The sequence below is a fragment of the Tinamus guttatus genome, unplaced genomic scaffold (genome assembly GCF_059628265.1).
Source record: "Tinamus guttatus ecotype Peru unplaced genomic scaffold, ASM5962826v1 Tinamus_guttatus_pri_ptg000007l, whole genome shotgun sequence".
NCBI lineage: Eukaryota > Metazoa > Chordata > Aves > Tinamiformes > Tinamidae > Tinamus > Tinamus guttatus.
Window position 1 is genome coordinate 1689131 of NW_028288541.1, and position 21858 is coordinate 1710988.

The window sequence follows — 21858 nt, forward strand, 5'->3', positions numbered from 1 at the left end:
ATTAAAATATATCCAAGAAATAATCAAACATTTTCTAATGAGTCAAGAGAGAACTGAAGTGAGAAAAACATCTGTACAGGGGACAATGCTGTAAGTTTTTGTTTACATGCTTTATTTTTTAAACATTTCACAGTTTAGTCATTGTCTACAAAAATATATTTCTGAAACTCTGAGTCCTCTATAAAAAAAGCTGGTCAGCAGCAGTGACCCTGACAAAGAGAATGTACCTTAGGACAGTGTGAGCACCTCCTGCAAGCAGATAAGTGCAGACAGGGCACTCCTGCATCACCCTGGAGACTTCTGTTCTTTGGGATTAAAGCTCCACACTAGTACTGGTGGTATTTTAAGTGAGGGGAAAAAAAAAATCCTTCCACTTCTCTATACTGCATTAAACCTGGGAGAGGGAGCTGCAAACCAGTGTATCACACAGGAGAGGGTGCTATCAAAGAAGGATTTGGCACTCGGGGGATGGGGAACATAACACAGTACTTAATTGAGAAGTTTTTCTTTGAACAATCTGTTCAAAACAGCCTTGTGATAGCAGGCTCAGTCTGCAATATTAATTGAAGTACTAATGCCATAAGACTAGAGCCCTTATCTGAGGTGGGGTTACAGATTCAACAAAGTTTTACCTCAGCATCTTCTGCTGTGGCTTTAATCAAGTGAGAAGCTGCTTTCATACCAATCAGAAGTCTACGTGATGTTGGATAAAACAGAGCCACCATCATCAGTGCTGTCAGGCTGAATTCCTCCATATCCACAATTATAAATATTTCTTATGACACTATTTATTTTGTCCTATTCTTACCAATCAGCAGTTTATCTAGTCATCAAATACAAGAATTGAGAAACTCAGTGTCCCCCAGATGAGATCTTCTCCACTTCTGCTCAGAGAATTTATTTGACAGATCTTGAGAAATACAGTTGGGAAAAAAATGCTGCCTCTTAAAATGTATCTTGCATTCTGCTCTAGAAGAGACAAGATTAATTGACTCTGAGCCTCTGCATTTATAAAGTTCATAACTAGAAGCCCCTTACCACAAAATAATCTGTATGCTTGAACCTCTAAGCAGGGCAGAAATTTTCAGTAGCAAATAAGAAAACAGCATTTATTGACAGACTGTTTCCCTACTACAGCAGTAGAAAGAAAATCTGCTCTCAGATCCTAAAGAAATCTTTTTCTCATCAGCCTGTAGGAACAGCTTTCTGAGCCAGTAGCTTGTTAAATTTAGATTTCTTGGAGACAGAGAACTAAGACAAATTGCTGCTGGTTATTGCAGGTACAGCTCCAAATGAAGTGCTCTGAGCTTCAGGCTTCTGCTCAAAAATTTCTCCTCTAAACTAGTGCCTACCATGAATTCCTAGTCTGGCCTGCTAAACATGAGCAGCCAAAGAGGTACATGAATTTTAAATAAAATCAGCATCAATCAGGAAAACATAAAACCCAAGAGCCTGTACCAATACAAATCCTCATCAAAAAAGACACTCAGTACTACAGAACTAACATCGTCTCATTAGCGCTACACAGTTAAAAATCCACAAGAAAAACACCTGAAGTTCACTTCCTGCCTATTTTCTTTCCTTGAATTGCCAAGAAAGCTGGTGGAGACAGAACCACTCACCTCACCGTATCAGCAGTTAAGTTACACAGTAAGCCAGTATACGAAGGCAGGACTGAAGAATAACTTAAAACCATTTAAAAAAGCCTGAAAACTTAGAGTCTGAAAGCTTTGTTCACTTTTGCAAACTGTGAACAACCTAATCATCATCTAGTCCACTCCTCACTGAATCTTATGCAGTTCTATCAATAGATGCTTCCAATACCAGAACTGTTCATCCTTTAAGTTGTATTCCCACTCTGTTCCCAGCTGTTCAGCTCCAAGAGACACACAAAAAGAAGGAGAAAAGGCAGACAGGTCCACACATAGCATGTGCCTCAAACAGCAACTTTTTTTTTTTTTAATATACCTGAGCAAGAGAAATCAATCAGGAGTTGTTGCATCTCAAGAGAACTGTCAATTCAGTGTACATGGAAAGTCCATAACTAAAGATGAAATTAAAAGAAGACTTAGAATTAAGAAAAATCTTCTCCAGTGGAACTCATTATACCAAAGACTCCTCCACCCTCAAAGAAGTGGTGCATACTCAATCATTTGGTAAAAAAGTGGAAAAGCCTTGAAAGAAACACTTCTGACTTGCCCTCACATGAGGAGGTAACTGTGCTCTCTTTCTCCCTTTATATTGCAGGGCTTGCTCATATTAAAAGGGTCTGCCTTGCTCTGGCGGCACAGCCCATTATTGGAGATGCAGTATATGCTAGCAGAGATGCACCACCTGAAGCAATTTGGTCAACTGTTGAAAGCTGCCTTCTCCATCAGCACAGACACGCACATCACCAGCACTGGTGTGGTACTTTAGTTGATGCAGTTACATCAGTGAAATTCTGTAGCACAGATAACATTAGTAGTTATCTTGTAGATAAACAGCATTATTAGACTGTGAGGTACTGTGTGCGAGGAATCAATCAGTGATTGCAGCTGCAAATTATTGCTACTTGCTATCCTTCTGGTGCAAGTTTCTCCTATTTCTGCATTCTCTTGCTTTCTGAGGTAAACAAGACTCCAGAGTGAACTCTTCTGAAGCCTCACAAATACACATGGCACCAAAACATATCTGAGGACACTGTAATCACTTCCAAATCATTTACAAGAGTGAATGTGAGGCTGTCACTATCTCCTATTTTACCTTGAGGCCTAATACTGCATAGACAAAACTTCATATGATCAAGAACTAGGAATGCCTGCACCATACCTGTTCTCTCAGAAACCTTACTGAGGTTAATGAGCAAGGTAAGGGAGAGCTGAGCCTTCTGCCTAGGGCATAATACAGACAGTATTCATAACCTCTCCAGTTCAGTAATCCTGTCTTAATGTTCCCTGTGCTTACACGTCAAGATATTCAGTCAAAAGAAACTTAAGCTGCTATACATCACAGCTGAAAAATGTGCACTGATGTCTGGCTGTTAGTACCTGTCTATCAGGCAGCTCCCACCTCTCCTGTATTCAAGTGCACAAGGACAGTTCCCTGTTACAGACAACCGAGGCAGATATATGGGAAACCACATTGGTTAAACCAAGTATTTCCAAGGGGAGGCAAGGTCACTGCTGCCCTGCCCCAGAAAAGGAGGAAGATTCATCAAGAGATTAAAACTAAATAGGTTACAAAATAAAGGCAAGAGCTAAGTTTGCCAGTAATGAAATGCATTCTCCTGTCCTGTATGAACAGGGAACAGTCTCTGAAGGGTGTTAAAGAAAGTCCTAGGAGGACATACCCTCCCATTCTTTTTCTGTTGCCAGAAAAGAGGAGAGGTTGCTACTGGTCAGCAGGAATCTCTCTGTCTGCATCCAGTTTGCTCGTCTCTCCTGGGGAAGGGGTACGTGGAGCAGAGTGAGAAACAGAAGGAATCCCATGAGCTACAATCCCCTCCACTACTGGTGGTTCCGGAAGCCCAGGGGTTGCTACCCCCACTACTCCTGGAGGAAACCTGAAACCAACAGAAACATGGAAATTACACATTTGTCAAAAGGAATTGTGCAAAGGGAAAGAAGTTGTGCCCTCACCCACCTGCTGAATACAAATCTCTAACAAAGCCACTCAGAGATGGAATACAGGAAATATCTACAGGGCTGAAGAGTGTCAGTTATTTCCCAGTACCAGACAGGCAGAGAGAGAGTCAGGCTGCATACTAAGCATTTACAAAACAGGTACAAAACTTGTCTCCAACAGAAAATGCTATGAGATAATGCATGGAGGTACCATGAAAGGCTGGAAATTCCCTCCCCACCAGCAGAAGTGCAAGCTGTCAGTTATCTCTCACTAGCTGTAAGACAGGGAGGGAAGAAAAAAAAAAAAAAAAAAAAAAAGCTAAATTAAGAAAATAGGCAAATATAAGATGAAAAAAAAATAGGAGAAACTAATAAGTGTCTAATAAACCCTTTCCTTCCATTCTTCCTCTCTGTCACTATATCTGGAGCTGTCTTAGAGAATATATTTCCTACTTTACACATGGGTGAAAAACAGAAGGGAAGCAATGTGCCCACAATGACTTGGCAGGTCTCTAACAGACAAATAGCCTGAAACACACCTTGTTTAGGTCATGCCCCATTCACTGATCAATATATTTTGTAAACAATTCTCTTATTTATAGCCCAAGCTTGCAGTACAGCTAACTGTTTTTTTGCTTATACAGCAATAATAATATGAACAACTTTTAAATGTTAAGACACCCCTTTTCAGGCCATCTTGAAAACCTAGCAGGTTTTCAAACATCATAAGTCTCTTGGGCATATCTTGCAAGGATTTATAAAAATTAACTGATAATAAAGACAATCAATAAAACATTTAAATCTTGGTACAGTTCCTGAAGCTTTGTGTCTCTAAGTCACCTGATGACATGTTGCTATTAGATTATTGAAAAGAGCCTATACCACAGATCATACAGGAATATATTTGATTTCAGGCATAAGGAATTCTCAGACATGGAGACATGTTAGTCTGCTTCAACAGAAAGATATCTATTCATAAAAGCAGTAACTCAGATAACGAATTTATCTTACCTGTAAGCTGCAGCTCCATTGAGTTCAGGGTGGACAGTTGCAGGATCAATACCAGACCATTGAGCTGCTAACAGCAAATACTCTTTATTAACACAGTTCCTCAAAGCATCAGGTATGTGACCTGTAGGAGCACCACAAACGAAAAACAAAAACAGAGACAGACAAACTTATTTCCAGAAGCATTTGCAAAGGAAAGCAGAAAGGAAATGCTCAGTATCCTTTCTCATCTTTTCTCATAGGATAACACTGGGCAGGGGAGATTTGTCTTATGAAAAACTGGTCTCTGGAAAATTACAGGAAACCAAGCTTTCCTTTTCACTTCTGGGATCTTGGAGATACTAGCAGCCATATAAACTGCAATTGTCAGGTCTCACCTTTCCCAGGAGACGGTATGTGCTACTCCAGAATAAGATAGACAGTATAACTGTTTGAGGAATTATTGCAAAGAATTTAGAAGATGTACACGGTGAGAAGTACAAATCTATTTCACAGAGGGAAAGTGCCACTCCAGTAACAGCTACAAGATTCTTGCAAGATAGAGAGCCAATTACCAAATCATAGTCTAGTTTGGGAGACAAATCATTGATTGTAAGTTTTAGGAACAGTCAGCAGTTCCCATTACATAATCTTTGCAGCAAACTAACAAAAGAATCCTAATCCAGCAGCAGCTGCAGAGCACACCACTTTGCTCCTTACCTGTAATAGCTCTGCGGATCTCTTTAGCTGCATCTTCTCTGGATTCAATGGAAGCCTGTTCACTGTACCAGGCTGTGTGAGGGGTGCAGATCACATTGGGTGCATCTTTTAAGGGCCCCTGAGCAAAGCTGTGGGGGAAAAAAAAAAAAAAAAAAGAAAAAAAAAGGTTTCTCCCCAAAAGCAATAAGCCCATCTGTCCTCCCAGGTATCACTGTAACTCAGAATGAAAGAACCACCTCGTGCAGGGGAGTTGCAGAACAGCAGCAAGCACATAGATGCAGTGTTACCTGAAAGGCTCAGACTCATGCACGTCCAACGCTGTTCCTCTGATTCTTCCCTCCTTCAAGGCTTGTGCTAAGGCTTTCTCGTCTACCAGCCCTCCTCGGGCTGTGTTCACCAAAAAACAGCCCTGGCGCATCTGGAAAAGGAAAAAAAAATTAAATGGGTTGAGAATGAGACTATTTCATGGAAGCAAAGTGAAGTCTACTGGAAATGAGCAGGAGCCTGCAGTGATTAGAAGAGGCCTAGACAGTCAGAGAATAGACTAGGAATGCTCTCACTGCCAAGCTAAACACAGGGGAAATGCCTGCAAGCAATGCTCAAGAAATTTAAAATAAATAAATAAAACTGTAAGACAACAAGGGTAGAAGTGGAGGAGCTCAAGTTTTGCACTCCATAGTCATCCTACTACTAAAAAAAAGAAAAAAAAAAGAAAAAAAAAGAGGACATGAATCAAGCATCCTGTTATACAAAGCTGGACTTTGGTGTTCACGAAAGCACTTAAAGACATTTAGACTACTGGAACAGAGCCCAAGACTGGGGCTTGCAGTGGGCTTGGGCAGAGATGTTTTGGCAGAGCTGCATAAAGAAGCTTAGTCCCAGCCACACCACACCTGGCTGTAACCAGCAGTTACTCATTTTAAAGGTAATTTAAAACTATTCGATCACCTAAAACATTCTAAGTGAAATTACTCAGCAAAAAGAGCCAGTCCTATTCTCCTCTTAGCAAGAAATTCTATACAGCACAAAGCACAGGCACCCAGATCCACACGCTCCCAGACCCCAAAGGCAGCAGGAGGCACACAGCAGAGGCAGCAGGATTCACACGCTCTCAGCCTCTGGGGAAGCAGCAGTTTGCGTTTGCATTCATTTCCACAGTATTCTGTGGGGGAAACCAAGCTCCTGCTGCACCTGTTTAATAGTGAAGTCATTGATGAGGTGATGGTTATGTTCATTCAGGCTGCAGTGCAATGTGATGCAATCGCTGTGCATTAGTAGATCCTGCAGGGTTCCTACTCGCTGTAAACCCAAGGATCGCTCCACTCCATCCGGCAGATATGGATCATAGAAAATCACGTTGAAGCCAAAGGACTTGGCTCGCAGAGCCACTGCCTGTCCAACTCGGCCTTCACAAAAGAAAACCCACAATCATCAAGGAAAGGTAAAACAAACTTTAAAGACAAGATACTGAGGGAGACTGGGATCCTAGACTGAGTTTACTCAGACTGAGTTTACTGCCAGGGCCCAAGATACTGCAGCCCTGGACTGCCACAGGGATCCAGAGAAGGTTGTTCAATGCTGATCCCATGCTGCTTACTCTCGTCTTTCCCCATGCAATAGCCTTCATTTAGCCTTAAAGGAGGTGTTTTTCAAGTCAGATCTGTACTCTGAGGCAGTAAGGCAGCAACAACCTGATTACAAGAGCTCGAGGAAGCTTTCAGGTGGCTGTGTTAAAGATACAGAGCCTGCCACACCGGGAAAAAATCACTAGGAAGAGCTGTCTGAATGTTCCATTTTTTCTATTTGAGTAAAGAAAAGCCCCAATCCCATGACATACACCCTACTCTTGAAGATGTCCAGCATCACAGAATAGGGCACTAGCATTCCATATGAGTTAGTGTGTTTCACAACGAACAGCTGTAAAATTATCCACCTTTTAGTCAGTGATTCCCAAGTTCCAAGTTCCCCAAAACATTCACAGTTTACTTTTTAGTCTAACAATCCCCATCACTTACCAAGTCCAATGATGCCCAAAGTCTCCCCACGGATACGCACAGCACCTCCAGCCACTTCTCGAATCTGTTCTACACTCGAGGCTCGATTCCCTTCCCGCATAGCCTGATGTAGCCACGTAACACGGCGATAGAGGTTCAAGATGTGACAGAGAGTGGAGTCAGCAGTTTCCTCTACTGAGGAGGAAGGGATGTTGCAAACTGCAATGCCTACAAAGCCACAGAGTTCAAATAAGATTTTTTAGCATCACACTAAACCAACATGCAGCTCTTAAGGCACAAGGGCTAGAAGACAACTCTGTGCTTCAAAACTACTGCCAAGAAAACACACAGGATACACTTCAGGAGCTGATTCTGCAGCAAAATGAATGAGAGCAGTCAGCATTCTAACCTCCGGAAAACACAACTGCTTGCTTCTAAATATCATTAGACTGTCAGCATCACCAGATAATCAGTCTGAAATGAGAAAACTGGATTATAAAAGCAGCCCAAGAAAATCACTATTTGAAAAAGTCTGTATCCAAAAGACAAACTTATACCAGAGGCATTCCTGACAGATTAACTGACAGAGTATAGAAGAATTAAGAAGACAGATGGTTGATCTCTTTCAGGCCTTGGATTCCAGATGCTTATGGCAAGCATCAGCCTCCCCAGGAGTGACAATAACTTATTAAATGCAAACAGAAACCATAGGTGCCCCTTGAAATCCATTTGAAATTGCATCTAAAAATAGTGACACATAATGCTCCTACTCTAGAGATAACATCTAGCCACAAGGGACCATAAAAGCCACGTCTATAATGATCAGGTAAATCACTAATGGCAAAGTTAAGGTCCTGAAAGCATACATTACTGACAGCAAACAGGAACATGTCTAAGCACTACAGCACAACCTAGTCATTCCTGAACAGCCCACCAGAATAACAGGCTGATAACATTACTACACTGCTACCATCCTTCATTCAATCATCTTTACCACCTGAATGGACACATGTATACAACAGAATTTTTCAGCTGGCAAAGCTTCTGGTAACAACTAGTTAGATTAAAACCCCCGTGTGTAACCCGAGCCACTTGACAAGCCAAGGCAACTTCTTCCCAGAAGTCCACCAGCTACCTGAAAAGTAGGAATGAAATCTGGGTGATGACTGAAGGCACATACAATTCAGTTTACAATATAACTGAAAGCCTATGGCAGAGCAGATATTTAAACAAACTCAGACCATACACTCACAAAGGAACAAGGAGAATAACACAATCCCAGATATCAGACCCCTCTTCTCTTGTTCTTTCACAACTGTGCTGTAATACCATACGGAAGACACAGGCAAGATGAAGAAGGGAGATGGAAACCTAACTTCTTTTAACCTGCTCAACATTTCATTCAACTTCAAAAAAGCTACATAAGTTAATCTGTTATATAACTAGATAAGATACAAACATGTATTTACATGAAATACAATGTACAAATGTGGAAAACACAAACCCACACCACAGTTATCGGGTCTGACTTGAATATTCAGAACTCGTAAAGAATGGTGCCACGTCTCCAAATGAATTAAGGGGCCAGGCTAAGCATAGAAGACATCTGTGAGAGGAGATCTGCGCATGCCTAAGGCACACCACACACTCCTTCCCGCCCCCACATGAAAGCAGGAAGCACAATCTGATGCGAAAAGAATTCTCAGTGAGGAAAAAGGAAAGCTTTGATTCTGAATGAGTCAAAAATAAGAACTGCAACTATAAAAAGCAGAGAGCCACAAGCATGGTCTAGCTTCCTGAAAACGTAATGGGTGGATGACAGCCAAAAATCTTGCCAGGAACACTTGAGAATATTCAGTTGAATCATTCAGAGTGAGTTTTTACACCTAATTCAAGTGCCGCACAGATGGGTGTTCCTCATTTATTTGAAACTAACTTGTTCTTACAGATTTTGAAAATTTGTTGTCTGTTTGAATTTTAAAAATTTCTGCTTGTATTTGGTTTAAGCTTAAACCCACTTTGCATTAGGAACGGTTTCAAATCACAGACACAGCCCTAGAAAAGAAGGGGCATTTAAATTATCAGCCTCCCCAAGAGGGCTACAGGGTCCAAATGTCACATTGCCGTGTGTTTAATAAAAAGGCAGCATTTTGTCATCTGACCCAGTGAGTGCACATTCCTGGACTCCAAGCTTCAAAAAGAATCTCTAATGATGCATTGACTCAGAACCTACCTGCACATAAAAGCTAACAGGGGGAGGAAAAAAAAAAAAAAAAAGTCAAGTATCTACAGTGAGCTTACCCCACATAGACATTCGCAGATGCTCAGACATCACGGCTTGCTCAATGCTTTTCCCACAAACAACCCCAAATTACCTCACTGAGAAGAAATTATCTAGATACTGTATTTAGGCTTCTGAATCCCAGACAGTAGCAAAGGTTCTGTGACATCTATAGCAGAATAATGTGAGAAACCCAGATCATTCTTAAGCCACCTACCAGCTGAGATATTTTTCTTCTTCCTAAAGATGCCCAATAATAAACAGCTCAAAATCTTTGTACTTAACAGTGTTAAAAACACCCAGGTAAAGGCAGAGAACCACATACAGTGAGGCTAACAGTGTTGCCATACCTAACTCTGCAGCCGATTTAATGTCCACATTATCGTAGCCACTGCCAATGCGCACGATGACCCTGAGGGCTTTGAACTTCTCTAGATCCTGACGAGAGAGGGTAATGGTGTGATACATCAGAGCGCCTACCGCCTCGTTCAGCACCTATGAATAAAAATCACTCCAAGTCAAGCAAATAATCTCTATCAACCAACCTTCATGCTCAAATGCTTACACACATTCGTTTGCACCTTTTCGTGAATTTCCTGAGTTGACTGAGCATCACAGAACGCCACCGTAGCAACATCCTTCAAGATGGGCATCTCCACAGTGCAGTCCCTTCCGTCCAAGAGTGCAACCAGCGGGCGAGCCGGCATGGGGCCGTTCACAACCGGAGGGCGAATGCCTGTTGAGGGAAGTCAGCACAAGGGACTGTGTGCAACACAGGGCTTCTGCAGCCGCGGTTTGGGGGAGTCTAAATGCTTCTTTACCCAGAAAGAGCCACTCACTCACTTAAATGTCTGCCGTATTTGGGTAGGAATTAGTCCAAACAAAAGAAGCAAATAGCAAAACCGATCTTAGAAGAAAGGAGCCAGCAAGAAAAGAGAAAAAAAAAAGGGGGGGGGGGGGAAGAAGGAAGGAAAAAAAAAAACGATTCTGCGACTGCTACTCCAGCGCTTCCCCCGCAGCCAGGGGCAGCGCAGGGCGTCTGAGGCGCCGTCTCGGCCTTGCACCGGCCCCACGGCGACACCGGCTCCCGCCGCGCAGGGCCCGGCAGGAAGCGGCGCTACCGGGGCCACGGGGCCTGCGCGGAGCTGCCGGGCGCGACGGAGGTGCCCACCCACCCCTCACCTTCGCAAATCCGGTCCAGCCGCTGCCGCTTCACTTTGTGCCGGTCCATGGGCCGCGCCGGGCCGGGCCGCGCCGTCCCGCGGCGCTGCGAAGGCACCCGCCGCCCGCGCCCGCCGCGCTGCGGCTCCCGGACGGAAGCGGAAGGGCCGGCTGCAAGCCCGCCCAGAAACCATAGAGCCGCCGCAGTACAGAGCGCCACGCGCTTCCGGCGACGCCCGCCCGCCCCGTGCCTCGCGCTCCCGCCCCCTCGCGGCGCCTGCGCAGCGCGGCCGTGCGGAGGGCGCCGGGGCCGCTCCGCTGCGGCCGCCCTGCAGCGGGAGGCGCTGCGCGAAGGGGCCGGGACTCGAGCGCGACAAGCGGCGCAGCCCGGGGTGCCCCGGGTCCCAGGCGCTCAGTGACGGGGCCCAGTGACTCTGTTCGTTACCGACCTGGCACCGGAGTGGGACGGCAGAGGCTTTACCAGAACTGGGGACACAGGCGCCCTGGGCTTGGCTGTGCTCAGCCAAGGCGGCTCCTCTGGATCAGAGAGCGAGCTTGGGAAAGGGAACTGAACTCCTTCCCCAAGTGGAAGAGGCCCCAAGATGTCCAAGATGCAGCTCAGCACTGAGAGGTGTCCTAGCTGCAAGGAGGCCGCCAGGAACGGCGGTTACCAAAGCCTACGTTGCCTGGGCAAGGATTAATCCTAGGATGTGGGGTCAGGACTCCCAGGAAGGAGACAAAACAGGGAGCCACTCAGAACATCTCTGCTTCTGCCACTCTGCCTTTCAGCCATGTTCCCCACACGTGTCCTGCGAAGACACCACGCCATCAGCCCAGCACTCCGCAATCCCATGTAGCAATAACTCCTTAGAGAAAAGTCCTGCTCTGAGCTGTCTGCTGGGGGAGGATGCTCACTGCCTATCTTGGAGGAGGGTCTGGCCCCACTTGTGCACTGGCTGTCAGCATGCTCCAGCCTCCCACCCAGTCACCACAACTGCTTGTGCTCCCTATGCGAGGGAGCCGCATAGGAACACAGAAGTTTCTAACACATCAGCATTACTAGTGATGGCCGTATTTCTGGCCGGAGGTCCCAGTGTCATTTCTACCCAAATTTCCCTAAACATTTTTCTTCTGATCAAGTGAGGAAGCTTGCAAACTTCGTGGGAAGGGTGGGGTGGCAAAAAAAACATGCAAATGGAGCAAGCAGGACAGGACAGCTGAGGACACAGTGAGTGATAAATCTTCTTCATCCCAGCCTGTATTCTGCATAACCAAAACTTAACTCGCCTTTCCCTCAGCAGAGCATTAAGATATCACAGTGGGAGCCTGGATGTAAAGGAAAGATCACCTCCACTATCTGTGTTTCTCCAAAAGCAATAGCAGGAGAGTCTGCTGATTGAGTGTGATGACACCAAGTCGAAGCATCTCAGACATCCACACAAAGGAGCACATGAAAGAAGGAGCACATTTGCTCCCCGACTGCCAGTGGCCAGCTCATTCCTGAGCTGGGGTCACAGGCTGAAAGGGAAGGGACACAGAATAGGAGGCAGAGGAGGAGGCCAAACCAAGCAAGACCAGAAGGGTGCACTCAGTGTCAGCAGGCCCCGCTGCCCAGGTGCCCTGTGGCAGCTGCACCACAGGGGTCCATGGCAAGCAATGGCTGCTGCAGCCCCATCAAGGCAGTCCAGGAATGATGCACAGGAGCTGCCACACCAGGCACTCGTTGAGCAGCAGCTCCTCCAACACCTGCCACCTGTTCTGCCACAGCCATGAGTGCCGAGCACCTTGGTGGAAGCATCCCCGGGCCGGTCTTGGTAGTGCGGGCAGGAATGGATGGGGCCGAGCACGGTCGGGCCACCCCAGGGCCACTACAGTGTCATCCAGCAGCAGCAGGGGCAGGTCTGTGCATCTCCCGGGTGGCACAGCCAGGTGTCAGGATCCTCCCTGGGAAGCCACGGCCAGGCAGGTCCCAGCGGCACCGGCTCGAGCTGCAGGCCAGGCACAGAGCGGCCGGTGAGTGCCGTGCCGCAGCGTAGCACCCGCGTCCTGGTGAGCACTGCGGCGCCCCAGTGCTTGCACGTACCTGCCCCTCCGCTGCACCTCTGGACAGGGTTTCTTCAGGCTGCAGGTGACAGGAGCACACCGCTGCAGCCCCCAGCCCCTGCCGTGCAGGCCAACAGCCATCTTCACCAGGCCAGGAAGGAAACACCGTCGAGTTGCCCGATGCATTAAACACGCCAAAAGCCAGGGCTGTTTCTCTGAAATGGGTTAAGTGGTCAGGTCCCCTCCCTCTAAGCTACAGAAGAATGCCTGCACCATGAGCACTACAGTAACAGACCCAAGCCCACAGCCTGGATTTGTACGTCCCAGGGGTTGTCAGCAATGATGGAACAAAGCTGGGTGACAGCAAGCACAGGTGGCAGCACCTAATTCTTCAGTCCACAGAGAGGAGCTGGAAGGACTGCAGCGGTAGGTGCTGAACAGCCACAAGAAGTGGCAGGCATTGAGAGCCTCTGGTCGCTCCTCTAAGGAGCCCCACATGCTTCAGAGTGCAAAATCTCACAGGATGCCTGCTATGCACACTGAGCCAATGCCATTTAATAAGCTTGAGCTGCCCAAGCGTGAAAAACACCAACAAACAGAGGAGAACCCACAGGTGTGAACACATCTAAGATTAGCATGAGTAGATTTCCCCCTTTTTCCTTCCTTCAAAGAGGATCTTTCTTGTATACAACTGAATAGACACCTAGGGCAACAGACAGAAGTGTCTTCCAGAAGTCCTGGTGCATCTTGAGCAGGACACCTGTCAGGAGGATCCCAGGCATGCAGAGCTCGTCTCCACAGCTTGATCTGCATGTCCCAGGAGCGGCGGCTGTATTTCTTGTACTTGTTTGGAGTTTGAGGGTGAACGCCTGGCTGCCGAGCAGCCCTAAGAGCAAAGTACAGTATCATTAGCAGTAATGAACCTTACTGAAACCCTCTTATCTGGCAGCAAATCTCCCCATTCCCCACAACTGCCAGAATGCCATGCAGAAGACATCCAGCTTCTGGCAGGAGACTGATGAAACACGAGGATACACCCTCAGCGGAAATAAGAAAAGGTCATGGAGTTATTCTTATTGCATTCAAAGGGAGAGGGCTGTGAAACGGGCATTGCAGGCGCTTTGCCCCACGAATATTTACAGTTGACCAGAACCAGGACTGCGGGTAATTCTGTAGCCCAGCACCGCCTCACTTGGGGACTTGCTGAAGGAAGTGCTGGTAGCCCACAGTGTTCTTGCCATAGTCAATCTGCTTCTGCCTCCTTCGCAGGACAGCCTCGTCTCGCTCCACGTCTGGCCTGGGGAGGAAGGACAGTGCTGAGGCAGGGCAGAGCCCCGGTGCTGCCGCTCCAGGTGCCAGCACTGACCTGGAGGCTGAGCGGGATGTGTGTGAGATGGCCGTCCTGGTCCCCACGCCAACGCTGATCATGTTCGCGCCGAGGGGAAAGGCCCTGGCGACAAGGCCTGCGCGGGTGCGAGGAAACCACTGAGCTGGCAGCTCTGCAGACTGGACAGCTGGCAGCCAGGCTCCAGGGCTGCCCTGTCCTACGGGAGCTCCAGCTCCTACAGCCCCCTAAGGCCCGTTTCGCCGGGTGAGAGCTCCGGGCGGTCCGGCCCCGCGCTCGGAGCCGCGGAAGCGGCGGGTGAGACGGCACCGAGACAGCGCCCCGAGACGGCGGCGCAGGCGCGAGGGCGGCCCGGCCGCTTCAGGGGCGGGGCGGGGCGGGGCGGGGCGGGGCGGGGCGGGGCGGGGCGAGCCGAGCCGAGCCGAGCCGAGCCGAGCCGAGCCGAGCCGAGCCCCGCGAGCCACTACAGCCTCTGGCGCGGGGGCGGGGCCTCCCTTTATGGGCGCGGCCACGCCTCCCGCAGGCGGGGCCGTGATTGGCCGAGCCTCCCGCGGCACGACCCTCCCACGGGTCCGTCTCCTCTCTCGGGACTCGCGGCCCGCCCGCCGACCCGATTGGCCGCCGGGGCGGCAGGCGCCGTGATTGGCCGTCGGGGGGCGGCGCGTGCGATTTGCGTTCAAGCGTGGCCGCGGGCGGCATGGCCGGGGCGCCGCGCCCGCGCCCCGCTCTCCCGCCGCTTGGGGCCGCCCGCTCGCCGCCCAGCAGCCCCGAGCGGCCCCGCACGCCGCTCGCCGACCTGGCGCGCGGCTTCCGCCGGCTCAGCACGGCGCCCGGGTGAGGGGCGGCGGGGCCCGGCCCGCGGCGGGGGAGGGAAGCCGGTCCGGGCTGCGCAGAGCGGCGGTGGGGCCCGAGTAGGAGTCCTTGCGGCCGGCCGGGGGTCCCGGCCGCGCTCTCTCCCGAAGCCGCTGGGGCGGCGGCGCGGCCCCTGCCCGCCCTCCCGCGGGGCGCCCCCGCCTTGGCCCTGCCCGCTGGCGATCGCGCGGGGCCACGGCCGTGGGCCCCCACAGGGGAGTTAATGTGCGGCCGTCTGATTGGCTTCCATAAGACAGCTCATTGAGCAGCCCTTCCAAACGCCTCCTCTTAAGATCACTTCTTTGCTGGAGATCTTAGTGACAGACACGAGCGTCCTTCTGGCCCAATGCTAGCCACACATAATTTTTACTATGTTCTGAGCGATTTGCTGCTGTCGCTTCTGAAGACACTTATGGTAATTCTTGGATGACAGGCTTATACTTTGTAAAAAAAAAAAAAAAAAAAAAAAAAAAACTACTGCTTCCACAGCAGCCTCAGGGAGAAGACAGATTTAAATGGAAAGTTGCATTTACCCCACTTAGAGCAGCAGTTTCATGAACAGGTGAAATTAAGTTGCGTACTGCATGCAGCTGCCTGCTGCAAATCTGACTGGCAACTTTATTCCCCACAGAGTGTCACAGAAGCAGCATGTGAGACCCTTACCGGTAAGCAGCTCCACTCCCTGGAGGAAGGGCTGCCACGCATGTGAGGGACAGCCAGAAGGAAGGCAGTGTTTGTGAGCAGCTTCAGTACTGGGCTGCTGGCTGCGGTTCTCAGGATCCGCAGTGAATATTTTCTGTCCATTTTAGCCACAGGTGCTGTGCTCTACACCAACTTTCAAAGATGCTGTCCAGCAAGACAGCAGGGAGACTGATAGCCCCCCAAAGGTGAGCTTGCTTTCAGACAGGTAAAGGACAGAGATGTTTCCTGTTAGCTTGAGACTCCTTGGTACAGGAATCAGAATCTGGGAGGGGGAAAGCCTCTGAATTCTGCAGATCCTTCTAGCAGTTTGGGAAGGACAGTCACTCATTGTGAGTTCTAGATATTGGGACTGAGGATGCTGGTTTTGAGCATCCCTGAAGTGATTCAGGCCTTTCTCCTCATCCTTTTCAGGAGAGAGTAGTTGGTTTAAGTACTTGGGCTATCATGTTGCATGAGGCCTGCTGTTTCAGAAGGAAGGCCCAGACCCTCTGACCCTGTTGACTCCTCCACTTGTGAGTTCATGCTTCAGTCTCCTAGTAGGGTGCTAAGGCAGTAGTGTCATGGTAGCCCAAGCCTAGGTTAGGAGGGTCTCATCTTGCCTCTATGGATAAAGAACAGGGCAGAGTCTGCTATCTGAAGAAATTCTGGCTGGAAACTATGGAGATGCCTGTGTACACATATATTACTGTATGGTGGTTTTGTGATGCAGCTAGTGGATTTTGCTATGGTCCAGCCATAGCTAATGCTCACAGACTAACCTGCTCAGCTGTGCTAAGAAAGCTACATTGTCTGCAGCTACTTTTGCATATAGGTCGCATATGATATAAGCATTTTCTATTCCCCTGGAAGGACACAGGGAGCTTGCTGTCTGAGATGAAAGATCTGGGCAGCCCAATCGCTGTCACAGAATCTTATACACAGAGAATACTGGGGAGCGTGGATGGTTTTGCAGAGCTGTTCCCCAACGAACAAGAAGAGATGGAGGTAAGCAGGGAGGTAAGCATAGTATGTTTTGCTTCATGGTGTGACTTGCTGGGTGGAGAAGTTAGCACTGCACAGTTTTTGCTGGCCTGAATTTCAAGGGTACCATAAGCCTGTATGCATTAGAGAGCATTTCCACTGTTCTTAAGTTGTTACTGGACAGCTTTAGTAGCTGTTATTTAGAGGAAGTTATAGGATGCTGTGTAGCAGATAGAAGGTGTAGACCTACTGCTCTTCTGTATCTGGGAAAACGCAGTTGACTTGAGACAGGCAGAATAGCCTTCCTGGATATATGACAGCTTTTTTCAAATGTATATTGCTTTTTCACTTGAGCATAATTTCCACATCAGCTATGGATGCAAACACTCACAGGTTACCCCTGGTTGTGGCAATTGCATGTTTAATGCTCCCTGTGCTTTTCAACTTCATCTCCCGCTCAGCAGAAACTGGTAGCTGGGGATCTGTCTTCCAGCATGGCTGTCTTGCTCTCTGGACCCCTTCTCACCCAAGACATCAGTATCAGCGAGGTGAGTGCATTTCCTTACAATGCCTTATGGCAAAGGACCTAAACAGGGCCCGGGATCTGCGGCAACAACTTTTGCCTGTAGTCGTTTGGATTTGCATAATTTAGTATCCGCTGTTTGTCATGGCAAGAACAGCTTTTACCTGTAACTTGACAGCATTCTGTAAAAGGCGACCTGCATAATCCCACTGCAAATTTTACAGCACTGCTCTGTCAACATTATGTCCTCTGTGACTTTTTTTTTCCTATTCTGGGCCAGGTCTCCATGAACAGAAGCCGTCTGTACCGCTCTCCTTCAATGCCAGAGAATTTGAACAGGCCAGTACTGAAACGAATAGTCATGTGCCAGGATAATGAAACTCCTGTAAAGATGAAACGGAGGTGCAGCCAAGTGCATAATGAAGCAGAGCGGGTAAGGGAGATAGCTTGGGAATCAATCTTCTCCATTTATGTTGTGGTATTTAAGTCTGGTCCCTGCCCTTACATTTCTTTGCAGTTAGAAGCAGCAACATCTGGGTCTGCACAAACAAACAAAAATCAGCTCAGGCAGTGTGTTCTGGGGATAGTCCAGACTGCAGATGAAGAAGCCTGACAATCTATAAGACTGCACCTCAGTTGCAGTACTTGCATACTGTAGACAATTGATGATGGCTGTTTTGTTGCAGAGTGCGACTCTGAAGAAGACAGCTTCACTCTCCAACATGGACATCATCAAACTCCTAGATGAGGACAATGGTCTCAGACAGCTCATCGGGGACTTCTCCAAAGTAAATGTTTGCTCTAGCCCCCTGCTCTCAGGATAACTGAGAGGAAGGACTGCTGGAGACTTGGTTTGTAAATGACTGAATGACTTTCCTGGTTGCACAGCAAACAAGATGAAAGCAAGATGAAAATGTGAAAGGAATTAATTTGGTCTTTCTGTGAAACAAACTTGTATTTGAATGAAATACCTGCTGCCATATGGGGGCATAAGGAAGAAGATGCTGACGATTTCAAGCACATCAATTTATGTGTTCAGATAGACATTTTGGGGTATTTTGGGAGGGAAAGTGGGAACAGCTGCTCTGGGGGTGAATCCTGAGAACCTATTCGGCTTCAAGGACAAGGAGTGTGTCAGTAATTATTTTTCTGAGCTATTACTGCTGTCTCCTTAGGTGTATGCACTACCAACAGTGTCAGGACGGCACCAAGATCTGCGCTACATCACTCCAGAGACTGTGAGCAATGGTCTTTCCTTCTGTCCACTCCCTGTGAGACTGGGTGTCTTTCTGCCTGTTACCTAACCACGCTGCCCAACTGCTTCTTTGCCTTCCTCACTAATATGCTTCAATATCCAGGGAGTTTAGTAGAACCTGGTGTTCTGTGTCACTTGTGCAGCCCCTCTGCTGTTTCTGGATGTTAGCTAAGGTCATGGTTCTATGTATATTAAACCCAGTGAAATGGCCCTTTCCCAGACAGATTTTACTCTGAAGCCAGAGCACTCTGTCTTGGCCATCCCCCTCTCCCTGCTTTTATTTTTCACCATGACAACTCTGTGTTACAACTCTATGAAAATACTCCATTTATGTTTTACAGGTGGCTGCTCTGCTCTCTGGGCAATTTCAAAGCTTGATTGACAAGTTCTACATCCTTGACTGCCGTTACCCTTATGAATACAAGGGGGGGCACATCAAGGTGAGGGAACTAGATTAAGCCATGGTAGAAGGGAGCTGAGAGGGAGGGGAAGGAGAATAGGTAGAGAGGCTTAAAGAGATGAAACAATATCCCAATCATGCTGTTGTCTCCCATGGTTTTAAATGTATTTGTCATGGCAGACTGTTGGAAGAGGTGACATTGCTGAGGGCCAATGGTTGTCTTCTCCATGCAGGGAGCTGTTAACTTTCACAGGCAGGAAGACATCTTTGAGTTCTTCCTGAAGAAGCCTCTTCTCCCTTCTGTGCCACAGAAACGTCTGATCCTTGTGTTTCACTGTGAATTCTCCTCTGAGAGGGGTCCCAAAATGTGAGCTCTGACCTTCACTGTATCTGGTGGGTGGGAAGAAAGTGCCTTTAGCAAAAATAATGGTTCATGCTGAGATGTAACTCCCTCCCTTGCTGACTGCATCCTTCTTGGCATTCAAAGGTGTCGCTATCTTAGGGAAGAAGATCGTGCCATGAATGAGTACCCTGCGCTGCATTACCCTGAGCTGTATGTCCTGAAGGGGGGCTATAAGGATTTTTTCTCTGAGTACAAGGTAATGGCAGGACCTCTGGGCAAGAGGTAGAGTTAGGAGCAAATTCCTTGAGAATACACTGACACAATCTTCCCCTTTTTAAATCCATGCTTGCTATTCTAGATCACCTTCCTATGTCTTAAAATAGTTTCAAGGATTAGTTGTGCCATTACCTTCACAGGGATCAAGGTGAAGCTGACCAGCCAGTGGTTCTCCAGATTGTCCTTCTTGAAGATGACTGATACTTGTTACCTTCTGGTCCTGAGGAACTTCACTTAAGAGTGAAGTTGCAGGGACATCAGCCAGCTCCCTCAGTGCTCATGGGTGTATCCCATCAGATCCCAAGGATTTGAGTGCACTCAAATTAAGTGTTCTCTAGCCTGAGAACACTTCTCAGGCTGCCTAAGACAGTGGACTGTGCCCCTGTCTCACCTGTAGGTCTTGGCTATTCTGCTCACAGTGAGAACATACTGACTCCTGTGACAGAATTACTGGTTGTATCTGACCACCATTCCCTCATTGCCAATTAATGAACATTATGTATTTTTCCTTCATTCCTCAGGATCTGTGCAACCCTCAGAGCTACTGTCCAATGCATCATCGGGATTTCAAAGCAGAGCTGATGAAATTCCGCATGAAGAACAAGTCATGGAATGTGGAGCGGAGGAAGCGTGAGCAGATTACTCGTCTCATGAAACTGTGAGCACCGAAACTATACCTGGAGCAGAAGCTTCATAAAATGACTCTGTCTTTCACAACAAAGCTATGGTCTCTGAAGACAGCCAGACTGGAAAGGTGAAAGAAAGCCTTGTCCCCTTGAGACTGCAAGGACGAATGAGATCTGTTTTGAAAGTTTTGATATTGCCTCTGAAAGACACAGGCTCAAGAGAAAGCCACAAATAAAAGGTGTAGCATAACTGCCTGGAGAAAGAACAGGCTTTGTTCAGTAAAGACTGAACCTCCTGCTAGGCTATCTTGCATAAAGGCTGAAAGATGGTGTGTCATGGGTTGAGCTCTCACAGCCTCCTGCTCCAGACATGAGTCTCCATGTTCTTGTTTAATGTAGATTTTTGTTGTTATTTGTCATGACTGGAATAATAAACAGCTAGAACAAACCAAGGTGTTTTTAGCAGGGTTCTTCCCTCCCTGTGGCAATTCAGTGTTAAGAAAGATAAGCATGCATGTGCTTCTGGTTATCTAAAATGGTGCTTTCTTAGCCCAGTACCAGCCAGGATCAGTATGCCTAGCAAGTCAGTTTCCAGCAAACCGCCTCCATTAAAGATCAACAGTGAGAGTCAGAAAAACTATAGCTTCTGTATTGTGTTTTATTGATATGTCAGCCATGCCCTTCCCAAGGATCAGCTATTAAACCACACTCGCAAATAATTCTTGAATAGCAGCTCACTGTAATTGAATTGCTGCTATCTCCATTTAGACTGTTTGGGGCGAGGAAGACAAGGCTGAAACTCTGATAGCTTTACATATGTAGTAGCAGCCACTAGATGAGGTTAGCAGACAGCTTTCTGTAGGAAACAGCTGCTCAAATTGTTTCTGAAAACGTTTTTTACATCCTCCTATAGAACCACTAAGGGTGGCTGTTTTCAGAGACTTTGCTCTTACTTTGCCTCTTCTGCCACCCCAAAGGTTTGAAAGGTGCGCCGAGAATGTGCATAATGGGACAACAGTCTTAGCTTTGTGACCCCTGAAGTTAAAATATTACCAAGCTATCATAGAGTAGCAGCCTGTATATTAGCCAAGTTACCCCTCACCACAGAGCTTGCAACTACAATTCAAAAAGGCACAAAATGGAGGCAATGGTAGCAGAGGATAAAAAGAAGCAAATACTGCTTTTCTGTTGAAATGCAGTTAGACGACAAAGGAGAAAAAATTGTAATCTATCAGCCATTTGTTCTGTTGGCATCTTTTAACTTTCTCTGCCCCAAGGAGAAATGTTTTTGAGAGCCATGAACCTCAGAAGATGGATCCATATTCAGTTATCAGCTCTTAACCTTGCAGAACCCACGCGAGAGCCCTAGCATCTTATTCAGTGGTAGAAGAGAATCACCTTTTCCATGCATCTGCTGGGATGATAGGAATAAACATAGCACTGTCCCTATCTATTTTCTTCACACCACTTAGTGGATGCTTGTCTTTAATGGGTTGGGTACTTCCCTGGCTGTGCACCCAGGAGGGCTCTGTCCAGACCTACCAGGCACCGCCTGGGGAAGGGACCCACAAGATGGCACTCCTGCAGCACGGCCAGGGGCCATGCCATGCTCTGGCACAGCAACTGCTCTTCCAGCACATCTCGCTCCTAGGAAAAAGCAGAGGAAATTAGGACAGGTATCTCCTGAAAGACAGCACAAACAAACTGCAGAGCCCAGCAGGATGTCTCATATTCCTGAGCCTCAGCCCTCACAACCTGGACAGACTCCAATACAGGAACTCTACC

At 47.6% G+C, this 21858-nt stretch overlaps 2 protein-coding genes across 2 annotated transcripts; one reads left to right on the forward strand and one right to left on the reverse strand.

Annotated features, from left to right (window-relative positions):
• Window positions 1-1268: 1268 nt before the first annotated feature.
• Window positions 1269-10895, reverse strand: LOC104571372 (C-terminal-binding protein 2). Its single transcript, XM_088521663.1, has 9 exons — window positions 10770-10895; window positions 10169-10323; window positions 9938-10082; window positions 7328-7534; window positions 6504-6718; window positions 5600-5730; window positions 5313-5440; window positions 4617-4737; window positions 1269-3544 (listed from the first exon to the last, which is right to left on the reverse strand). Exons 1-9 carry the CDS (start codon window positions 10816-10818, stop codon window positions 3373-3375), a joined length of 1323 nt encoding a protein of 440 aa, XP_088377789.1. The 5' UTR covers window positions 10819-10895; the 3' UTR covers window positions 1269-3372.
• A 3938-nt stretch (window positions 10896-14833) lies between these two features.
• CDC25C (cell division cycle 25C) lies at window positions 14834-20248 on the forward strand. The gene is given in 13 exon segments (XM_088521692.1): window positions 14834-14970; window positions 15620-15653; window positions 15798-15875; window positions 16107-16202; window positions 16540-16674; window positions 17115-17198; window positions 17454-17606; window positions 17860-17961; window positions 18349-18411; window positions 18770-18868; window positions 19062-19195; window positions 19316-19427; window positions 19969-20248. Coding segments are annotated over 13 exon segments (1368 nt in total). The 3' UTR covers window positions 20110-20248.
• Window positions 20249-21858: the final 1610 nt, after the last annotated feature.